The following is a 15,437-nucleotide window of genomic DNA, read 5'->3' as shown; positions in this document are numbered from 1 at the left end:
AATACAGAGGTTTCAATTAGTCCCACCCTAGTCGCATCATTTTTTTTTCCCTCTTTCATATATTCTTTGTCAGTTTTTCATGGGGGGAAAAAAAAGCTTTTCCTGAGAGGATTTTTACTAACTAAATCCAAGTTTCCTTAAATGCCTTATTAAACCCACCACCTATGGCTGCTGGCACTGCATGACAGAAAAAGCTGTTGTAGTTTCAGCGTGGCATGTGGGAACCACAGACTGCCAGGCACGGGTTTTAACACTTCGGGTGTAAGCTTGCATCTCCTCACTAACTTATGCTAACTTACTTTAAGGGTGCTAAATTTTCTGCTTCAAAATGCATTAGCTCTTTGTCAAAGGGCAGTTCATTACTTCTGGTGCGCTTACACTCGGGGAGCGTTTGGGAGTGATGGCTCTTGATGCTTTAATTCAGAAAATTTACAGGAAATGTTTTAGTATGGTTGTGAGAAAGGGAAAACTAGAATCGCAGAATCAGTTAGGTTGGAAAAGACCTCCGAGATCATCGACTCCAGCCTGTGACCGAACAACGCCGTGCCAACTAGACCATGGCACCGAGTGCCACGTCCAATCTTTGCTTAAACAACTCCAGGGATGGTGAACACCACCTCCCTGGGCAGCCTGTTCCAATGTCTAATCGCCCTTTCTGTGAAGAAATTCTTCCTAATGTCCAAACAAAGCTAGTGGGGTACAAGCCTCCACAGTGACACTACTGACCGTGGTCCCTCTCTGCACATGGCAGGACAAAAGGACATAGACTTAAACTGTGCCAGGAGAGGCTTAAGCTGGACATTAGGAGGAATTTCTTCACAGAAGGGGCGATCAGACATTGGAACAGGCTGCCCAGGGAGGTGTTTAAGGAAAGACTGGACATGGTGCTCAGTGCCACGGTTTGGCTGACATGGTGGTGTTGGGTCACAGGTTGGGCTTGATGATCATCCTGGCCTGGATCAGGAATAGTGTGTCCAGCAGGACCAGGGAAGTGATTCTTCCCCTGGACTCAGCGCTGGGGAGGCCACCCCTGGAGTGCTGTGTCCAGTTCTGGCCCCTCAGTTTAGGAAGGACACGGAGGGACTGGAGCAGGTCCAGAGAAGAGCAACAAGGCTGGGGAAGGGACTGGAGCACAAGTCCTATGAGGAGAGGCTGAGGGAGCTGGGGGAGCTCAGCCTGGAGAAGAGGAGGCTCAGGGGAGACCTCCTCACTCTCTACAACTCCCTGACAGGACGGTGCCACCAGCTGCGGGTCGGGCTCTTCTCCCAGCAGTAGGACAAGAGGGCACAGCCTTGAGCTGCACCAGGGGAGGTTTAGATCCGACATGAGGAAAAAGTTCTTTACAGAGAGAGTGATCAGACATTGGAATGGGTTGCCCAGGGAGGTGGTGGAGTCACCGTCCCTGGAGGTGTTTAAGAAGACACTGGATGCGGCACTTCGTGCCATGGTCTAGTAGACCAGGTGATGTTGGGTCACAGGCTGATGATCTCAGAGATCTTTTCCAGCCTGGGTGATTCTGTGATCTCAGGACGTGTTTTCCAGGCTAACTGACCCTGAGCCCGCACGGGCTGAGTCACCGTGCGGGTGCCCGAGTCCCTGTGTGGGGTGAGGACGAGACAAAAACGCCAATTTCGGGCCGCCCGTTCCCGCTCCGCCCGCGGGCGCCGCCTCAGGGCGCGGGCCCCGCCCGCCCCTCAGCGCCCGCCCCGCCCCGCGGCACGTGACCCCGGGGAGGGGGCGGGGGGCGAGTGCAGGGGGGGTGTGCGCGCTCTGCACCTGTCAGTCAGCGCGTCACTTCCGGCCGTGGCCGCCGCTGCCGTCGGGGACCCCCCGCTCGCGGGTCGGAGCTCGGAGCCGCTCTGAGCGCACGGACGGCGCCCGGGCCGACAGCGCGGCGGCCGCGGCGGCGACAGCGGCGGGGGGGGGCGGCGGCCGCCGAGAAGGGGGAGCCGGGACGGGCACGAGGAGGGGCTGCGAGCGGAGCGGAGCGGGCAGGGCAGAGGCCCCGCGCCGGCCCCCGGGGTAGGAAGGGGCGGAGGGAGCTGCCGGCGGTGCCGCGGACGGCGGGGAGGGCGAGTCACCCGGCAACGGTGAGGGGCGCGCGGCGCATGCGCGGGGCGGGCGGGGGGTGCCCGCGCTCGGGCGGGTTCGGTGTCACCTCAGCGCGTCAGGAACCTTCTGGCTCCGGCAGCGCCCTCCCGGCGGGCCGGCCCGGGGAGCTGTCAGGGGCCCGAGCCTGCCCCGCTGCCGCTGGGGCACCGCTGACAGCCCGGCTCCTCCAGGAGTTGCCTGCCCGGCCCGTCCCCTCCTCCCTCGGGTCATCCCCCCTGCGAGGGTGCTCGGGCAGCAGCGACCCCGCAGCTCCTCAGCCAAGTTGCTTCCAGAAGTTAAAAGAAGGGCAGGCACGAAGCGAACACGCCGGCGTTGATAACGCCGGGTCACGGGCTGAACGTGCCAGGCTGTGCCCAAATGTATCATCCGAGGGGTCTGCCGGTGTGGGGCTCCATTGTTCGTGGAAGCTCCTTAGGGAGACTGAAATATTCGAGTGTTTCTTGCTGCCAGAAAGTTGCTTTAACGTGAGATGTCCCAGTGTTAGGGTGCTCCTTTCCAGGTTTGGGAAAAAAAAAAAAACCACAAACAACCCCAGAGCAAAACCCAACGACAGAAAACCTACCATCACACACTGCAACACCAGGTTTTAATGCTCAACTCTCTTATTCTCAAGTCTGGCTGCGTTTTAATAAATTTTTGCAAAATTTCGTGCTGCTGTCGGGCTCGAGGTGGAGAAAAGAGGTAGCAAATGAAGAAAGTAAATGCCACCTAATGACTCTTGGCTGTTAAAAAAAAAAAAGAAAGAAAGTGAATATATCAAAACCTACATGGTTGGTTTTTTTTTTTTTTTTTTTTTCTGGCGTGTATTCCTGAGTGTCCGCAGGGATGGAATTGTTAGTATGTGACTTTGGAACAAATTGTTAAACTGGATTAGCATTTAGGTTTGAAGTTTTTCTGTCTTCCGTGCAGTTGAACTTGCCAGCATAAAAGGAATAAAAAGCCGGTTTGTTGGCCTATACTATAAGCAATTTAGCTATTTTGTTTGGGCTTTTTTTTGTTACTGCTCGTTACTGGTAAATTGCTTTATGTGTTCTTTGTTGCATAGATTTGAAGGTATTTAGAATCTTTTTTAATCTGCTTTGTCTGTGTTTTGCACATTGTGCCGCACCATAGGGATCCTTTCCTTGCCTTGACAATGTTACAATAAGGAATCAAATACCTCAATGTTTTGAAAGCATCAAACTGGAAAGTTACTGTATTATTTTAGAAAAATCAATCAAGCGGAGTGTTCCATGGTTACATTTAAAGAAGCTGACTCGGAGGAGCTCCTGGTAACTTCTAATGCTTGCAAATTTTGACATGGACAATGTGTCAAAACGTCTGAGTTTGGCAAATGATAGTTTTTCTCTGCTCAGTCTTAGTGGTTTTGGGCTCTCGTTACTTGTAACACGGGAGGATCTTCTCAGAGCTCGTTAAAAGGCTTCATGTTTGTCCTGTGTGGCTCTTGCCTGAGACCTCTGCAAGCGGTGAGGCTTTACTTTATAACGTACATAACGCCATGTTTGCAAAGGCAGGTGAGGCTGGAGAAACATTCCATGCATTTGGAACAGACATCAGTAAGTGTGGTGAGCCCCTGCTTTTTGGGGTGTTGGTTTGTTTGGTTTTTTTTTTCCCTTTCAAATACTCGGGCTTTTGATCTCTGGTCGAACTGTAGCTCAGCAGTGATGCCCTTTTTTAGGAAAATGAGGAAAACCTGCCAAGTCTTGAGGTGATTTTTTTAGTTTGTTTTTTTTTTCTTTTGGGGTGGTTGTTCTGGTTTTTTCCCCCCATCCCCCACAAAAGAAGCTATAAGGAAGAGGAAGTGATGTCGGTAAGAGAATGCCTTTAAGTTGTCCTTAAATTCGGTGCATAACACCAGGTTAATTTTATCACACAGAAATCTAGTGGCCATTTGGATGGGAGTGAATTGACTTCTTGCAGGGCAGTTCAGCATTTGCATCTGTAAGGGTGAGAGATGGCAAACCCTTTTAACTTTTTTCCTGTGTTGCAGGCCTGGTTATATATTTATTGATCATTTCAGATGTGAGGACTGGTATTTAAGGACCAGAAAATAACACTTAATCCAAAACATCTGAGGAGGAGATACAGAATTGAAGGACTATTAAATCTTCTGTGAAGGGCTATGAAAGAGGGAGATTTGTTGCTTGTCATGCAGTTTGTAAAGTGATGGCTCTATCAGTTTTTCAGCAGAGAGGCTGTATGTCTCGTGTCAAAATTGGATTCAGGCAGAGAATTTTACATTGCTCCCTGGAAAGTTAGTAAAATTGAGCCATTCAGTTTGGAATCTCTTTCTGACTATTTTCTGTAAGTTATAAATTTTGCCTGCAAAATTTTTATTTGAGAAAGGCAAACTGTCTTAAGGCTTTGGTAAATTCAGGTTTGTCTTCATAGTTATATACTGTCTTGGTAGCCAAGTGTTGGGATTTGTGAAAGTTCTTTCAATTCAGGTGAATTCTGTGTATTCTTGCAGCCTAAAACATAATGTATTTGTTACTGCATCTTCTACCGGGCTTTTTTATTTTTTTTTCGAAGTCTTTAAAACATAGTTAAGAGGGTGATTATGGTGCTTAAAACCTGTTAGGTTTGCAAAGTATGGGTGGAGTCCTTCACTACGAGAAATGGGTGATATTTTGCGGGACCATGTTGTGATTATCGTGAAAATAGTTCTATTGTGATAGTAACTAACAATTACTCTTGTGGTCTTTCACCGGAGAACGTGTGAAATCCTGTGCATTAAAAAAAAATACAAACCAAAAATATGCCAAAAGAGCTTAAAATACAGATAGTTCATTATATTTGTGTTCAAACAGCTTGTAACAAAGGCTGTGGTTGCAGAGGCTTTTTTTTCTATTGAGAGGTTTAAATGGTTTTTATTTTCTTCACTGTCTGGACATTTGTGAGGACGTTTGGGTGGGGCAGCTGCTGGATCTGAGCAGAGTCTCTGGTGGGAGCCCTGCACTGATTGTCCGGGGTCCAGTCTCTGAGTGGCTCTTCACGTGTCTCCTGTGTTCAGTGTTCCCTGCAGAGTGTTCAGGATTAAAATTAGTGCTCAGCTGTGTAGGATAATAATACATGGACAAAACTGAAAAGGTGAGAGCTGGAATCTTACAAATGCGGTTCTTCCTTCCTTTATGCTCTTTTTTTTTTTTTTAAGTGTCTGTTTTTGAAAGGTTTTCTCCTCTTTTTGCTGAACTCCACATTTAATGAAGTCTTTTGTTGCCTTGGCACTCTTGTAATGTAATCAGGTTACTTAAATTTAGTCTGCAATGTAATTTTTAACCTTATGATTTCTAGTTGTGTCTTAAATTCGGTCATAATCAGGTTGCCACAGGAATTGGTTGTGGAGGAGACCTCAGGACCAGTTCTTTTTTTTTTTTTTCTTTTTTTTTTTTGGTTTCTCTTTCTTTCCTTGCAATTCAAAGAGTCATTGCTACAGAATGGAATGAAATGTGTTACTCCTGCAGTGGGGATGCTGAGCCTGTCGTGTGCTTTGGTGGCACGTGCTCGTGGCTGTGGCAGAGGCAGTGTTTTGATAGGGAATGGGCTGTGTAATCATTTTGTAATCTGCTGAGTTCCAGCCTGTGTTTCTGCTTACCTGTTTGTGCGGGAGGGGAAACGAGCTGACGATAAATGTATGTAATACGATAACTTATGTATAATGAATCAAGTGCATTATATATTTATAGTTTGCTTTTTTGGTGACTCTGAGGTAGCTTGACTTCTGTTCTGAAGTCTGTTTTAACAGCAGTGTCAGTTGTTAAACTGCTTTGGTTTTATAACACGAACCTCTCAAGTTTCATGGTTTTACTGATAATTTCCTCCTGTCTGTTGCCTTACTGTACTTTTATAATGCCCCTGCTCATAAGTTCTGTATTATCTGATGCAGAGGCAATTATTCGTGTGTGGTTGGTGGAGTAGAGCTTTGCATTGGGGGGTGGCGAGTAGGATGACTATAATTAGCTGTTACACAAGATACAAAAGCCTTTTTATTTATTAACTACTCTTGTTAAGAATGTGATGGGGTCTGTGCGAGCAGGAAGTTTCTTTATAATTCTGCACATGTGCATTGGCAGCAGCAGATGAGAGCAAATCTGGCCGTGTGTGGTGGTGGGTGTGAGGCACTGAGCAAACATCTACTTTTTCTGGTATCGCTGGTGGTTTGATTTCATTCCTCTTGCTACAATAGAGTTGGAGAAGGATTACGAGCTGCTCTAATGCTGCTAAAAAGCCTCTGGATTTTATCTAGTAAGTGAATATAAAACGTTGTTTTTGCATATCAAAACCAGCTAATGTTTTAGTGATCCCTCAGCTTGTTCTTTTAGAATGTGAAATTGTTTCACAACGTTTGGAATACTTAAATCAGTCACTGTATTTTAGGATTTACTAATAAATAGCATCTACCTGTCATGAAGATCTGTTTTTGATGGGCTTATTTACAGACAGAGTGATCAGGTTTTGTCAGCTGAAACTGTAGACTAAACTATACTGATTGGAAAACGAATCCTAATCAGTATTATGGTTTCTTGGCTTGTAAATTTAAAACCCGAGAAAATACAAAATTCTATTAGTTTTACTAATATCTTTTCCAGAGGAGCTTTGATGAGGTGTTCTGTTGCTTTCTTCCACGGTAAGGACATAAAGGCTTAATTTAAATTGTTCTAATTTGTAAATTAGAAGGCTTGCTACTACTGCATTTCCAGGAAACAAAAATTGCATTATAATTGCATCCTCCTAAATCTTCTGTTGTATTTTTTGTGCTTTTATTTGCTTTGTCAGTATAACCAGCATTTTGTCAGTTGGGTGGTTTTTAAGGCAGTCTCAGAAGTGCTGGTGGCAAACGATGGAGAATTTCTGCTAATGGAGTTGAGGTTCAGTGTGTGTGAGTGCACATGTGAAGGCATATAGAGGCAAGCAGTTAATTAATTAAAGAGCTGGTGTTCATGCTTCTGCTGACTCCTTTTGTGATTGTGTGCAAAACTGCAACGAGCTTGTTTCCTTCTGATTCCTACCTAACCAGAAAGCAAACAGGGCAGTGAAGAGTCAGTGACTGTGACAAGAAATGAAGGGAGCAGGGAATCACATCTGCTTGAGAAAGCTTTTATTCCAACATGGTTTCCTTCAACAGTGCAAGCTAAATTCTGCAGTTATACTTAATTTCAAACATTATGACTTTGTGGGGATGGGGATTAGATCCTTAAGACCAGCTTGTTAAATTTAAGGTAATAACTGAGCCCAGTTGTCTGCTTTGCCAGTCCAGACTTGTGCCTGAAATACCTCTTGATAGCTGATTTCACTGGCAGTCAAAAAGAGGAAATCTTGCTTTAAGATCTATTTTAAGCTAATCTTGCTGGGTTTAAAACTTTTATTTTAAATAGTTTTTGTTTTGACTACTCAAATTATTAATGACTGCTTACATGTGATTGTTCTTTTTACGTGGAGGATATTCTGTTCCTATTCAAGCACTTGCACAGCTCTGCTTGCTTTTAGCTGTGCTCTTGAGACAAGTGTATTGTTTGTCCTTTTCTGTGTCCTGGGTTTGTAGTAGGCTTCAGGTGAGCAAAAGCTCTTTTGCCCAACAGCAGTTCATCCATTGGGAATGCCCCAGTCATTTGAGTATACAAATGGCATAAAAATCAACCAGTGTCAGCTGTTACAATCCTGACCTAACATTACAAAAAAATCAGCTTCCTTTAATCTTGACGAAACTTAAAAGTAAGGAGAAGAAAGCTGGTTGCTATTTTTTTAAAACATAAATGAAACAGTGTGTAGTACAGCAGTAGCCAAATGGTCTGGGTGTTCCACAGTGAGCTGGTGCACCAAAGTTTCCTGGGGAAGCCTCCTTGCTCATGCTCACGCCTGGCAGCTCCTCTGCATGATGTCATTACATGGGGAGAGTTCCCGTGATTCCAAGTTGGAATCTGTGTCATAAGTTTTGCCCATCGTTTAGAAATTCGTAAAATCTGTTACAACTTTGAACCTTTCAGAGTTAGCAAATAATAATAAAAAAAAAGAATTCTTTATTTTGCTTTAACAGTAAGTTTGCCGTAGGCATCCAGGAGGACTTCACGGATTTTGTCTAGTTGTAAGTCATATAAGTAACCTAATATTTTATTTATCAAATATAGAATAAGGAACTAAAACCTTTGAGACACTTAATGGCTTTTGGGGAATTTTATTTGTAAATAAACCTCCTTGTGTTGCAGAAAAGGAGCATTGATCCTCTTTGTACTGGAGGATGTGTACGTGACCTTTTAGGACCTGTGTGCAGCTCGTGGGTGGCTCACAGGGTCACAGCACTGCAAGCTCAAAAAGCCAAAAAACTTGAGGTGTATTTCCTGAGTAACAGGGACAGGCTGTTTTGTTGCCCTATGACACTTTTTTCCTATCTAAAAATCCTATATTTAGTGGTACCAAAAAAAAAAAAATCACTGGCAATGTCTGCTAATGCCACGAAATAAAATATTAAAAGTAGAGCAGAGCAGCAGTCGCTGTTAGCTTTGGGTTTGGCTTCAGAGATAATGTGAATTTCTTGCTAGATAAAACAACCAAATGAAAGAATTGCCTGAATAGTTGAGACTTGTGGTAGAAATTCTAGAGGCAGAATTAATGTTTTCATTCCTATGGCACGGTCTCAGTTTGCAGCCTTCCTTTGTTTATTTGTACTTGTTGCTTCGTTCCTTTGTTTTAAGGAAAGGTGGTGGAACCCTGAGGACTTTAATTTAAAATGACACCCGTGTATTATTTGTAGTTCAGTCAGTAATGTAAAAGCTGAACTAAATGCAAGTCTAAATTTTCCTGTGTATTCCTCAAATATTAATGGTTAGCCGTGTGTGCTGTGTTTTCTTTAGTGGCATTTCATGTGTGGGTGTGAATACTTCTTTAATTGCCAAGATAAGTGAATGCTATTATGATGGCAAATGAAGCTCATGGTGCTGTTTTCCCATCAGACTCTGTGAAGAACTTACCTTAATAAAAAACCCCAAACAAAGCAAAGTTTTTTTAGTACTGTGTGAGAGCACTAAAATTCTCAATGCAGAACAAAACTATGTTTTACCCTTATTTGAGATACCTGGGCTCAACACATGTTGCAAAGGACATAATAGGTTTTTTTCAGCCTCTTGTAAATAAATGAACTTATAGTATAATATGTGATTATAATAAGATGTATTTTTAGTTTTCTGTATTTAAATTTTGTGGAACATGATTGTAGCTTAGGGATGTCTTTAAATGTTTGTAGTAACAAGGAGGGTAAGTAGACTGAGAAAGACACAACCAGAATATTTTTTTTTCTGTTTTTTTTTTTTCTTTCTTTTTCTTGATAAGTCTTGTGGAGCATTTAGGTTGTGAAATTGGGAGGGGGAAGGACATGTTCGAAAGGATCAGGATGATATGGACAAAAGTAGGAAGAGCTGACTGAATGGATCAGCTCCTGTTTTCTGAGTTGATTGATCATGGCAAAAAAAGTAAAAAAAAAAAAAAAATGCACAGCAATGCTTAGTGTTTGTAAAAAGCTCCAGAAATCATCCTGAAGGTTCCCTGTCTTGTCCTAGTTTTCTTACATGTCTGCATGGAAGTACTGCACTTCCTGAGTCAAGAGAGGGCAAGTGGGAAAGCTTTTGATCCGTAGAAAAAGTGGAGATGTAATGTTTAATTATTAACAGTTTTACAATGTTGCAAATAGCAGGAAATAAAACTTACTGGAAGTTGAATAACTTTCTGAGAGTTTCCAGCTTTTTCTAGGCTTGGTGAATACCAGATGCATTGTATCACAGCCTGTGAAGATCCCAAAGCCTGGCTTAAAAGGGAAAAGGCTTAAACGATTTGTAAATGAATTGTTGTCTATAATGATGTATTGGAATGTGTGTATGAGTATGTGTGTATCTGAGAGGGTGAAAATGAGCCTTTCACTAATTCTAGGTGATGATAAGCCCTATAAACCTTTGTTTAAAGTATAAGCTTGGGTTGTAAATCCGGTTTTGCTCTAACAATAGGACAACCAGGCTCTTTCAACTTCATTGTTGCTTTGCCAAGCCAGTTCAAATAGAAATCTGTGTTTTTTTCTTTTTTTTTTTTTTTCCTGAATGCAATTAATGTTCAGGCAGCCTGTTTGTCTGCAGCACCTGGTGAAAGTGGCTGAGTGACCTGAGCACCAGGTTACCTCTGCTGAGAAAGCTGCACCTCGAGAGCCTTCATTTGGTGCCGAATTATAAAGAAGTGATCGCTTCTGAATTGGCCTCTTTATTAGGTTTGTTTGTTGGTTTTAGCAAGGCAGCCCAAAACATTGTGGCAGATCCATCAGAGATTTTCTCCCAGATGCCCTTAACCCCACAGTTGGCCAAGGTGTGAGGTGTTCTGGTTCGTTGTGGACAGGCTGACTTTGGTAAGACTCGAGAAAATAGACTTTGTGCATCTTCATAATGATATGCTGGGATTGATTGAAAACTTACATATGTTGACTTTCTCTTAATATACCAAGACATTAAGCAAAATGGCTGTACAAAGCCTTCAGAAATTATAGGAGAGCCATGAATTGCAGCTGCTTCACTCTTGGAATCTGACATAACCTTTTAGTAATCAAGAGTACACAATATCAGATTTGAAAATGGTTGGTTAAAAAACCCCCTTCAGACAAACAAAAAAGTAAAACCTGTTGACTGCAATATAACCCTTCATTTTCTATTGCCAGCTCACCTGGAATCTTGATCTCAGACCAGGATTCACTTGTGTGAGACATAACAGATTTACAACCTGTGTGTAATACAAGACAACAGATAGAGACAGATGACACAGAGCAGGAAAGAATATTTTTCAGCATTACATCAGTAGACAAAGACTTTAGCACTTTTAAGCCTGAAATATTTTTTCCTCTAGGCCTAAATGCAAGAAAACACTGAGCAGGTTGAAGCAGTCTTGTATAGAGCTTATTCCCCTACATGTGGGTGCATTTAGGGTGGCTTGGGAGCAGGAAAACTGCTTTATTCAAACTGTTGGAAAGCCTCTGGATTCCTGTTGTCACAGGCATTTAGGTTCTGAAAGGACAGTGGTGGGTTGTCAGGACTTTGCAAGCAAGGATGAAGTTGATTTGTTCTGATGTGGAACAGAAGCAAGAGCTGGTGTGGGGGAGCAAAGAGAGGGAAGATTCTTGTCTCCAGTCATATCAATCTCCAGTTATGAAACAGGAGGTTTCAGTACACAACTTTAAAGCTGGGAGAAGCCTTTTTATTGTCTAGTTGTGGTGTTGTGTGTGTGTGTGTATGTGCATCTCATAAGCTAGTTTTGCCCACTCAGAGTTGCTTGAGTTTAGTTAAAATAAAAAGGTAGTGATGGGTGGAGATCAAGGGGCTGAGGTGACCCTTTGATTTGGGACTTTATATCAGCTCCACTGTGCCATGAAGCTGCAGCTTAAATTTTTTGATACCACAAAAAATGATAAAGGCTGTTACTGTGGTTTGTAGCTATTTTGAGAGCTGAGAACATGAAAAATGTCCAGATAATCTGGATTATAAATAAAAGGTGGCACAAGTGTGGGTGTTTCTGTGGAATCTGACTTGGGGGCAGTTGCTTCCTGGATCCAGATCTGATGATCTCTTGGACTTTGATCTGGCAGTCGGGACACATAATCAGCTTCCTAGACAAGATGATCAGTACCACTGAAACTGGTTGGTTAGGACTTTGGGTTTGGTCTTGCTGTTTAAAAATGGTGTATTAAATCAGTGCCTGACATCCTTCTAAAAATTTTACAGCCATTCAATATTTTAGTATGCACTTCTGCCTAACCTACTTAGCCCTCCTTGATTCTCCAGAAGAGGATTGAATAAGTCTGCAAATTATTTAAGAATTGTTAAGACTTAGATGCCCCATGATAACTTTCACTTCAAGTTTGGTTAACTCCTAAGTGAAAAAAGGGGATTTGCAGTTTTGGGAGCTCTCTCAGGAGCTGTGCTAATGTGGTCTTTATGCTTTCCTGTTCAGAATAAGAAGCTGATGATTTGACAAGGAGAATTCCTCCAGTGTGATGTTTAGACTTGTGACTGAGTTTAAAACTGTTGAAAACTTTATGGTCTAATAATATTTTTCCTTATTTTCAGATTAACTGCTGAAGTACTGATCGAGTTCTGCTATTCTTCAATGAGGAACTACAGGCTGATCTTTTGCCATAATCTTAAACAACCATAAATGACAAAAGAATGCTTGGTCAGTGAGGGCAGCTGGCGCAGAAAGCGTTTTTCAAACTCGGCTGTTTAAGTACTCTGAGGTAGGTTTCTTAAATTGTTTTACTGGAAAAAAAAGGAAATACGGATTTCAGGATGTCTAATCCATTAGAATTTATCCATCAGTAAACAGAGAATTTGTTTGGTTGCAGTGCTTTGACTAACAGCACGCGCTTCATGTTTGCTTTGCTGTGTCAACCTCTATGAAAGTGATTGCTTGCATTTAAACAAGTATGTTTTCTTTTCTCTTTATTATTTGTTTTGAAAGGACGGTTTTTTTCTTGGCTAGAAGAAATATTTTGGTTTTGACAGGATAACAGTTTAACTGAGTGACTTACACTGCCTCTGGTGATACCTTTGTTATCTGTCTAGATCCTTTATCAAGCAAAGACTTGTGAGTGAAGCTTGAGCTTCTGCATGATAGAAGAACGGTATTGCTGAGCATCTAGAAACTAGTTTTGGGGCTTTTATGTTCAGTAGAACTTTTAATTTGTTGCAGGTGTTGAAAGCTTTATTATGCAGACCAGAAAATGTCAACTATATTAGAAGTTGATTACAGTACAGTTGTGTATCACAAAATATGTAATCATATCACTGAAACTTGGGGTTTGGTTTTGGGAGGATTCACTGGTTTCGTTTCTTGTTGAGAGGCTTTTTTGTTGAGTTCTGGAAGCCTGACCACTAAATACTGTTAGAAAGGTACTGAGGAACCTACCTCTCCCAAAGGACCTTAGAGCTTAATTAGCAAATGCTATAACTAGAATTTTCTGTATTTCCTTTGCTACTCTCCATGTTCTTCTCATCCCTCTGTTGAGGATTGGACAGAACACCTCAGTGATAGTCATTTATCAAGTTAGCTGTGTTAAGAGTCATCACAGAACTGTTCATTAGTTCAGTGAACTGATGGAGGCAGACTAGAGAGTGTTTGCATTAGGTAATTAAAACACTTTGTGTTACAGATCAATGCTTTCAACAGCATACACTGAAGTGTGTTATTTTGGTTTTAATTCCTCTTATTTGACAGAAAAGACAGCTTTGATTTTTGGCTGCAAAAAGATATGAGGAAGAGCTCCTCCCCTTCCTTGAGTAACTGCAACTCTGTTCTTGCTAACAAAATATTTGGAATTCCACTTGATGAGCTGCAGCAAGAAGGGCAACCAGACAATGAGGTTCCATTCATAGTCCGCCATGTCGTGGACTATATTGAGGAACATGGTATGTATTACCTTACTGTACTTTAAATAATACATTTAACTCTTATTCTTAAAGAATAGGTTGGGAGTTTTGAAGAGTGCTTGTTTTCTGAAGTTACTTACATGTAATTGGCTGTGGTTTGAATGTTTTGGGGTTTTTTTTGGTGATACACAGTTCCTTTCTTTCCTCCTGTTATGTTTGATTTTTGCTGTTTTCTAGCCAAGAGCAATGCAGTCAGCTCAGCAGGGCACCTCCTAGGAAATGCTGTGGTTTAGGTACTGCTAACATTTACCTTGTTATTTTATTGTTAGCTGGGCATAAGAATGTGTGTGTTGGGACAAGGACTGCTGGAAGTCTTGCAAAACTGTTGTCCAGGAAGTGTTTCACTCAGTGTGGGAATTGTGCATATCTGGTTATAGGTATTTTTTCTGATACATTTGTCCATATTGGATCTCAAACTTTATTTCTGCAACTTTTTTTTTTTTTTTTCCTAACTCAGGGGGTCTGGAACAAGAAGGACTTTTTCAAGTCAATGGGAATGCTGAGACAGTGGAGTGGCTCCGGCAACGATACGATAACGGAGAAGATGTGGACCTGGTTAAAGAAGCTGATGTACCCTCAGCTATCAGCCTTCTTAGATTTTTTCTTCAAGAACTTCCAGAGCCGGTTATCCCAGGCAGTTTGCACATACATTTGATGCAACTTTCTCAAGGTAATAACTATTTTTGATTTGATGCTTTTATTTTGTGATTTTTTTTTTTTTTAAGAGTAAAACCCAGTATTGAATTGAGATTTCTAGTGGCACTAGAATGTTTTTGTTGCTCTGTGTAATATGTATATCAGGAGGCATTCAAATATACCTTTTCTTAGCATAAACCCCAATAAATTGGTCTTATTTAGGAAGCTCAGTCTGGGTTCAAAGGCACAGTTCATCTGTCGTGTAGGAAAATGGTGAAGCTGCCATGTGTCCTGCTGATTAGTTCTGAATGTTCTGTGTGGTGTGAGAATGCTGGAACACTGGTCAAAACTACTGGAATTGAAATTTTTGGACAATTTCCCACCACTGGTGCATTGAAAGTGCTGGGGAATGCCTTTGTTTCTCTCTTATTTCACTTACTCTGCCTATGCTTTCATGGCACTTAAAACTTTTATATACTAGAAAAGCAATCTCAAGTCTTATATTCATGTCATATTTGCTCTCCCACTGCGGATTGTTTTCAGCTTAAAATTCATTTGTAGGAGGAAAAAACCACCTGTCATCAGCATATTGTTATTGCTAAGTATGTTTTTTCTTATAGTACAAATCTTTGCCCTCTCAAACTGACACCCATATGCTGGCACAGCTATTTTCTTTACCAATTCCCAGCTTGTGTCTCTGTATCCACCCTCCTGGGTCCTTTGGCCTCTGCTGTGTTGAGTGATGTTGGAGTTGGTTCATAACTTGACTATTAGAAGCACTTGTCTTGCAGCACTGCATCAGTCATGTCCTCAAAGGGGCCACTACTGGTTGTTTTCCTACAGGGGTGTTGCTCCTTTTCCAATGTAAAGTCGTATTTCTCTTCAAATGCTGGGTTTTTTTGGCTTTGTAAGACACACATTTCTGTTTGATTTAATTTTCTGTGGTTGGGTTTATTCCTGATAAGAACTCGATGGTGCTTGTGATAGTCGTGTTTGTTCAGAGTGGGAATTGCTTTGTGGGAGGAGTACATTCAGCAGAGTTTTCATGTGCTGGGACTCTTATTTACCAAGTGCTAAACTGGAGCATCATCTGCAGCAGTGTGGGGCTGCTTCATTTGCCTCTCTTAAGTATCCTGGTTTCCTCTAATTGGCTTTTGGCTGTGTGATGGACACACCTCAGTTAGTTTCCAGAATTACATCATCAGCTGCATTTGAGGAGGAATTGCTTACACAGGTGCAGAA

At 42.2% G+C, this 15,437-nt stretch overlaps 1 protein-coding gene across 5 annotated transcripts in view; it reads left to right on the top strand.

The window, feature by feature from the left end:
* The first annotated feature begins 1,812 nt into the window (after window positions 1-1,812).
* The window catches only part of FAM13B (family with sequence similarity 13 member B), a 46,298-nt gene continuing 32,673 nt past the window's right edge, over window positions 1,813-15,437 (top strand). For 2 of the 5 annotated variants that reach the window (XM_027736055.2, XM_027736009.2), the window contains exons 1-4: window positions 1,813-2,090; window positions 12,201-12,367; window positions 13,348-13,538; window positions 14,017-14,229. In XM_027736055.2, the coding sequence (XP_027591856.1) occupies window positions 13,382-13,538; window positions 14,017-14,229 (370 nt within the window). In that variant the 5' untranslated portion in view covers window positions 1,813-2,090; window positions 12,201-12,367; window positions 13,348-13,381. Of the gene's footprint in view, window positions 2,091-6,264; window positions 6,358-12,200; window positions 12,368-13,347; window positions 13,539-14,016; window positions 14,230-15,437 lie in introns of those variants that run through there. The other 3 variants (XM_027736030.2, XM_027736035.2, XM_027736020.2) reach the window with 3 other exon arrangements.

Source organism: Pipra filicauda, unplaced genomic scaffold (genome assembly GCF_003945595.2).
Source record: "Pipra filicauda isolate LSUMZ 115617 unplaced genomic scaffold, ASM394559v2 scaffold267_size1258537_pilon, whole genome shotgun sequence".
NCBI lineage: Eukaryota > Metazoa > Chordata > Aves > Passeriformes > Pipridae > Pipra > Pipra filicauda.
The sequence above is the reverse complement of the archived record's forward strand: the minus strand, read 5'-3'. Positions and strand labels throughout refer to the sequence as shown.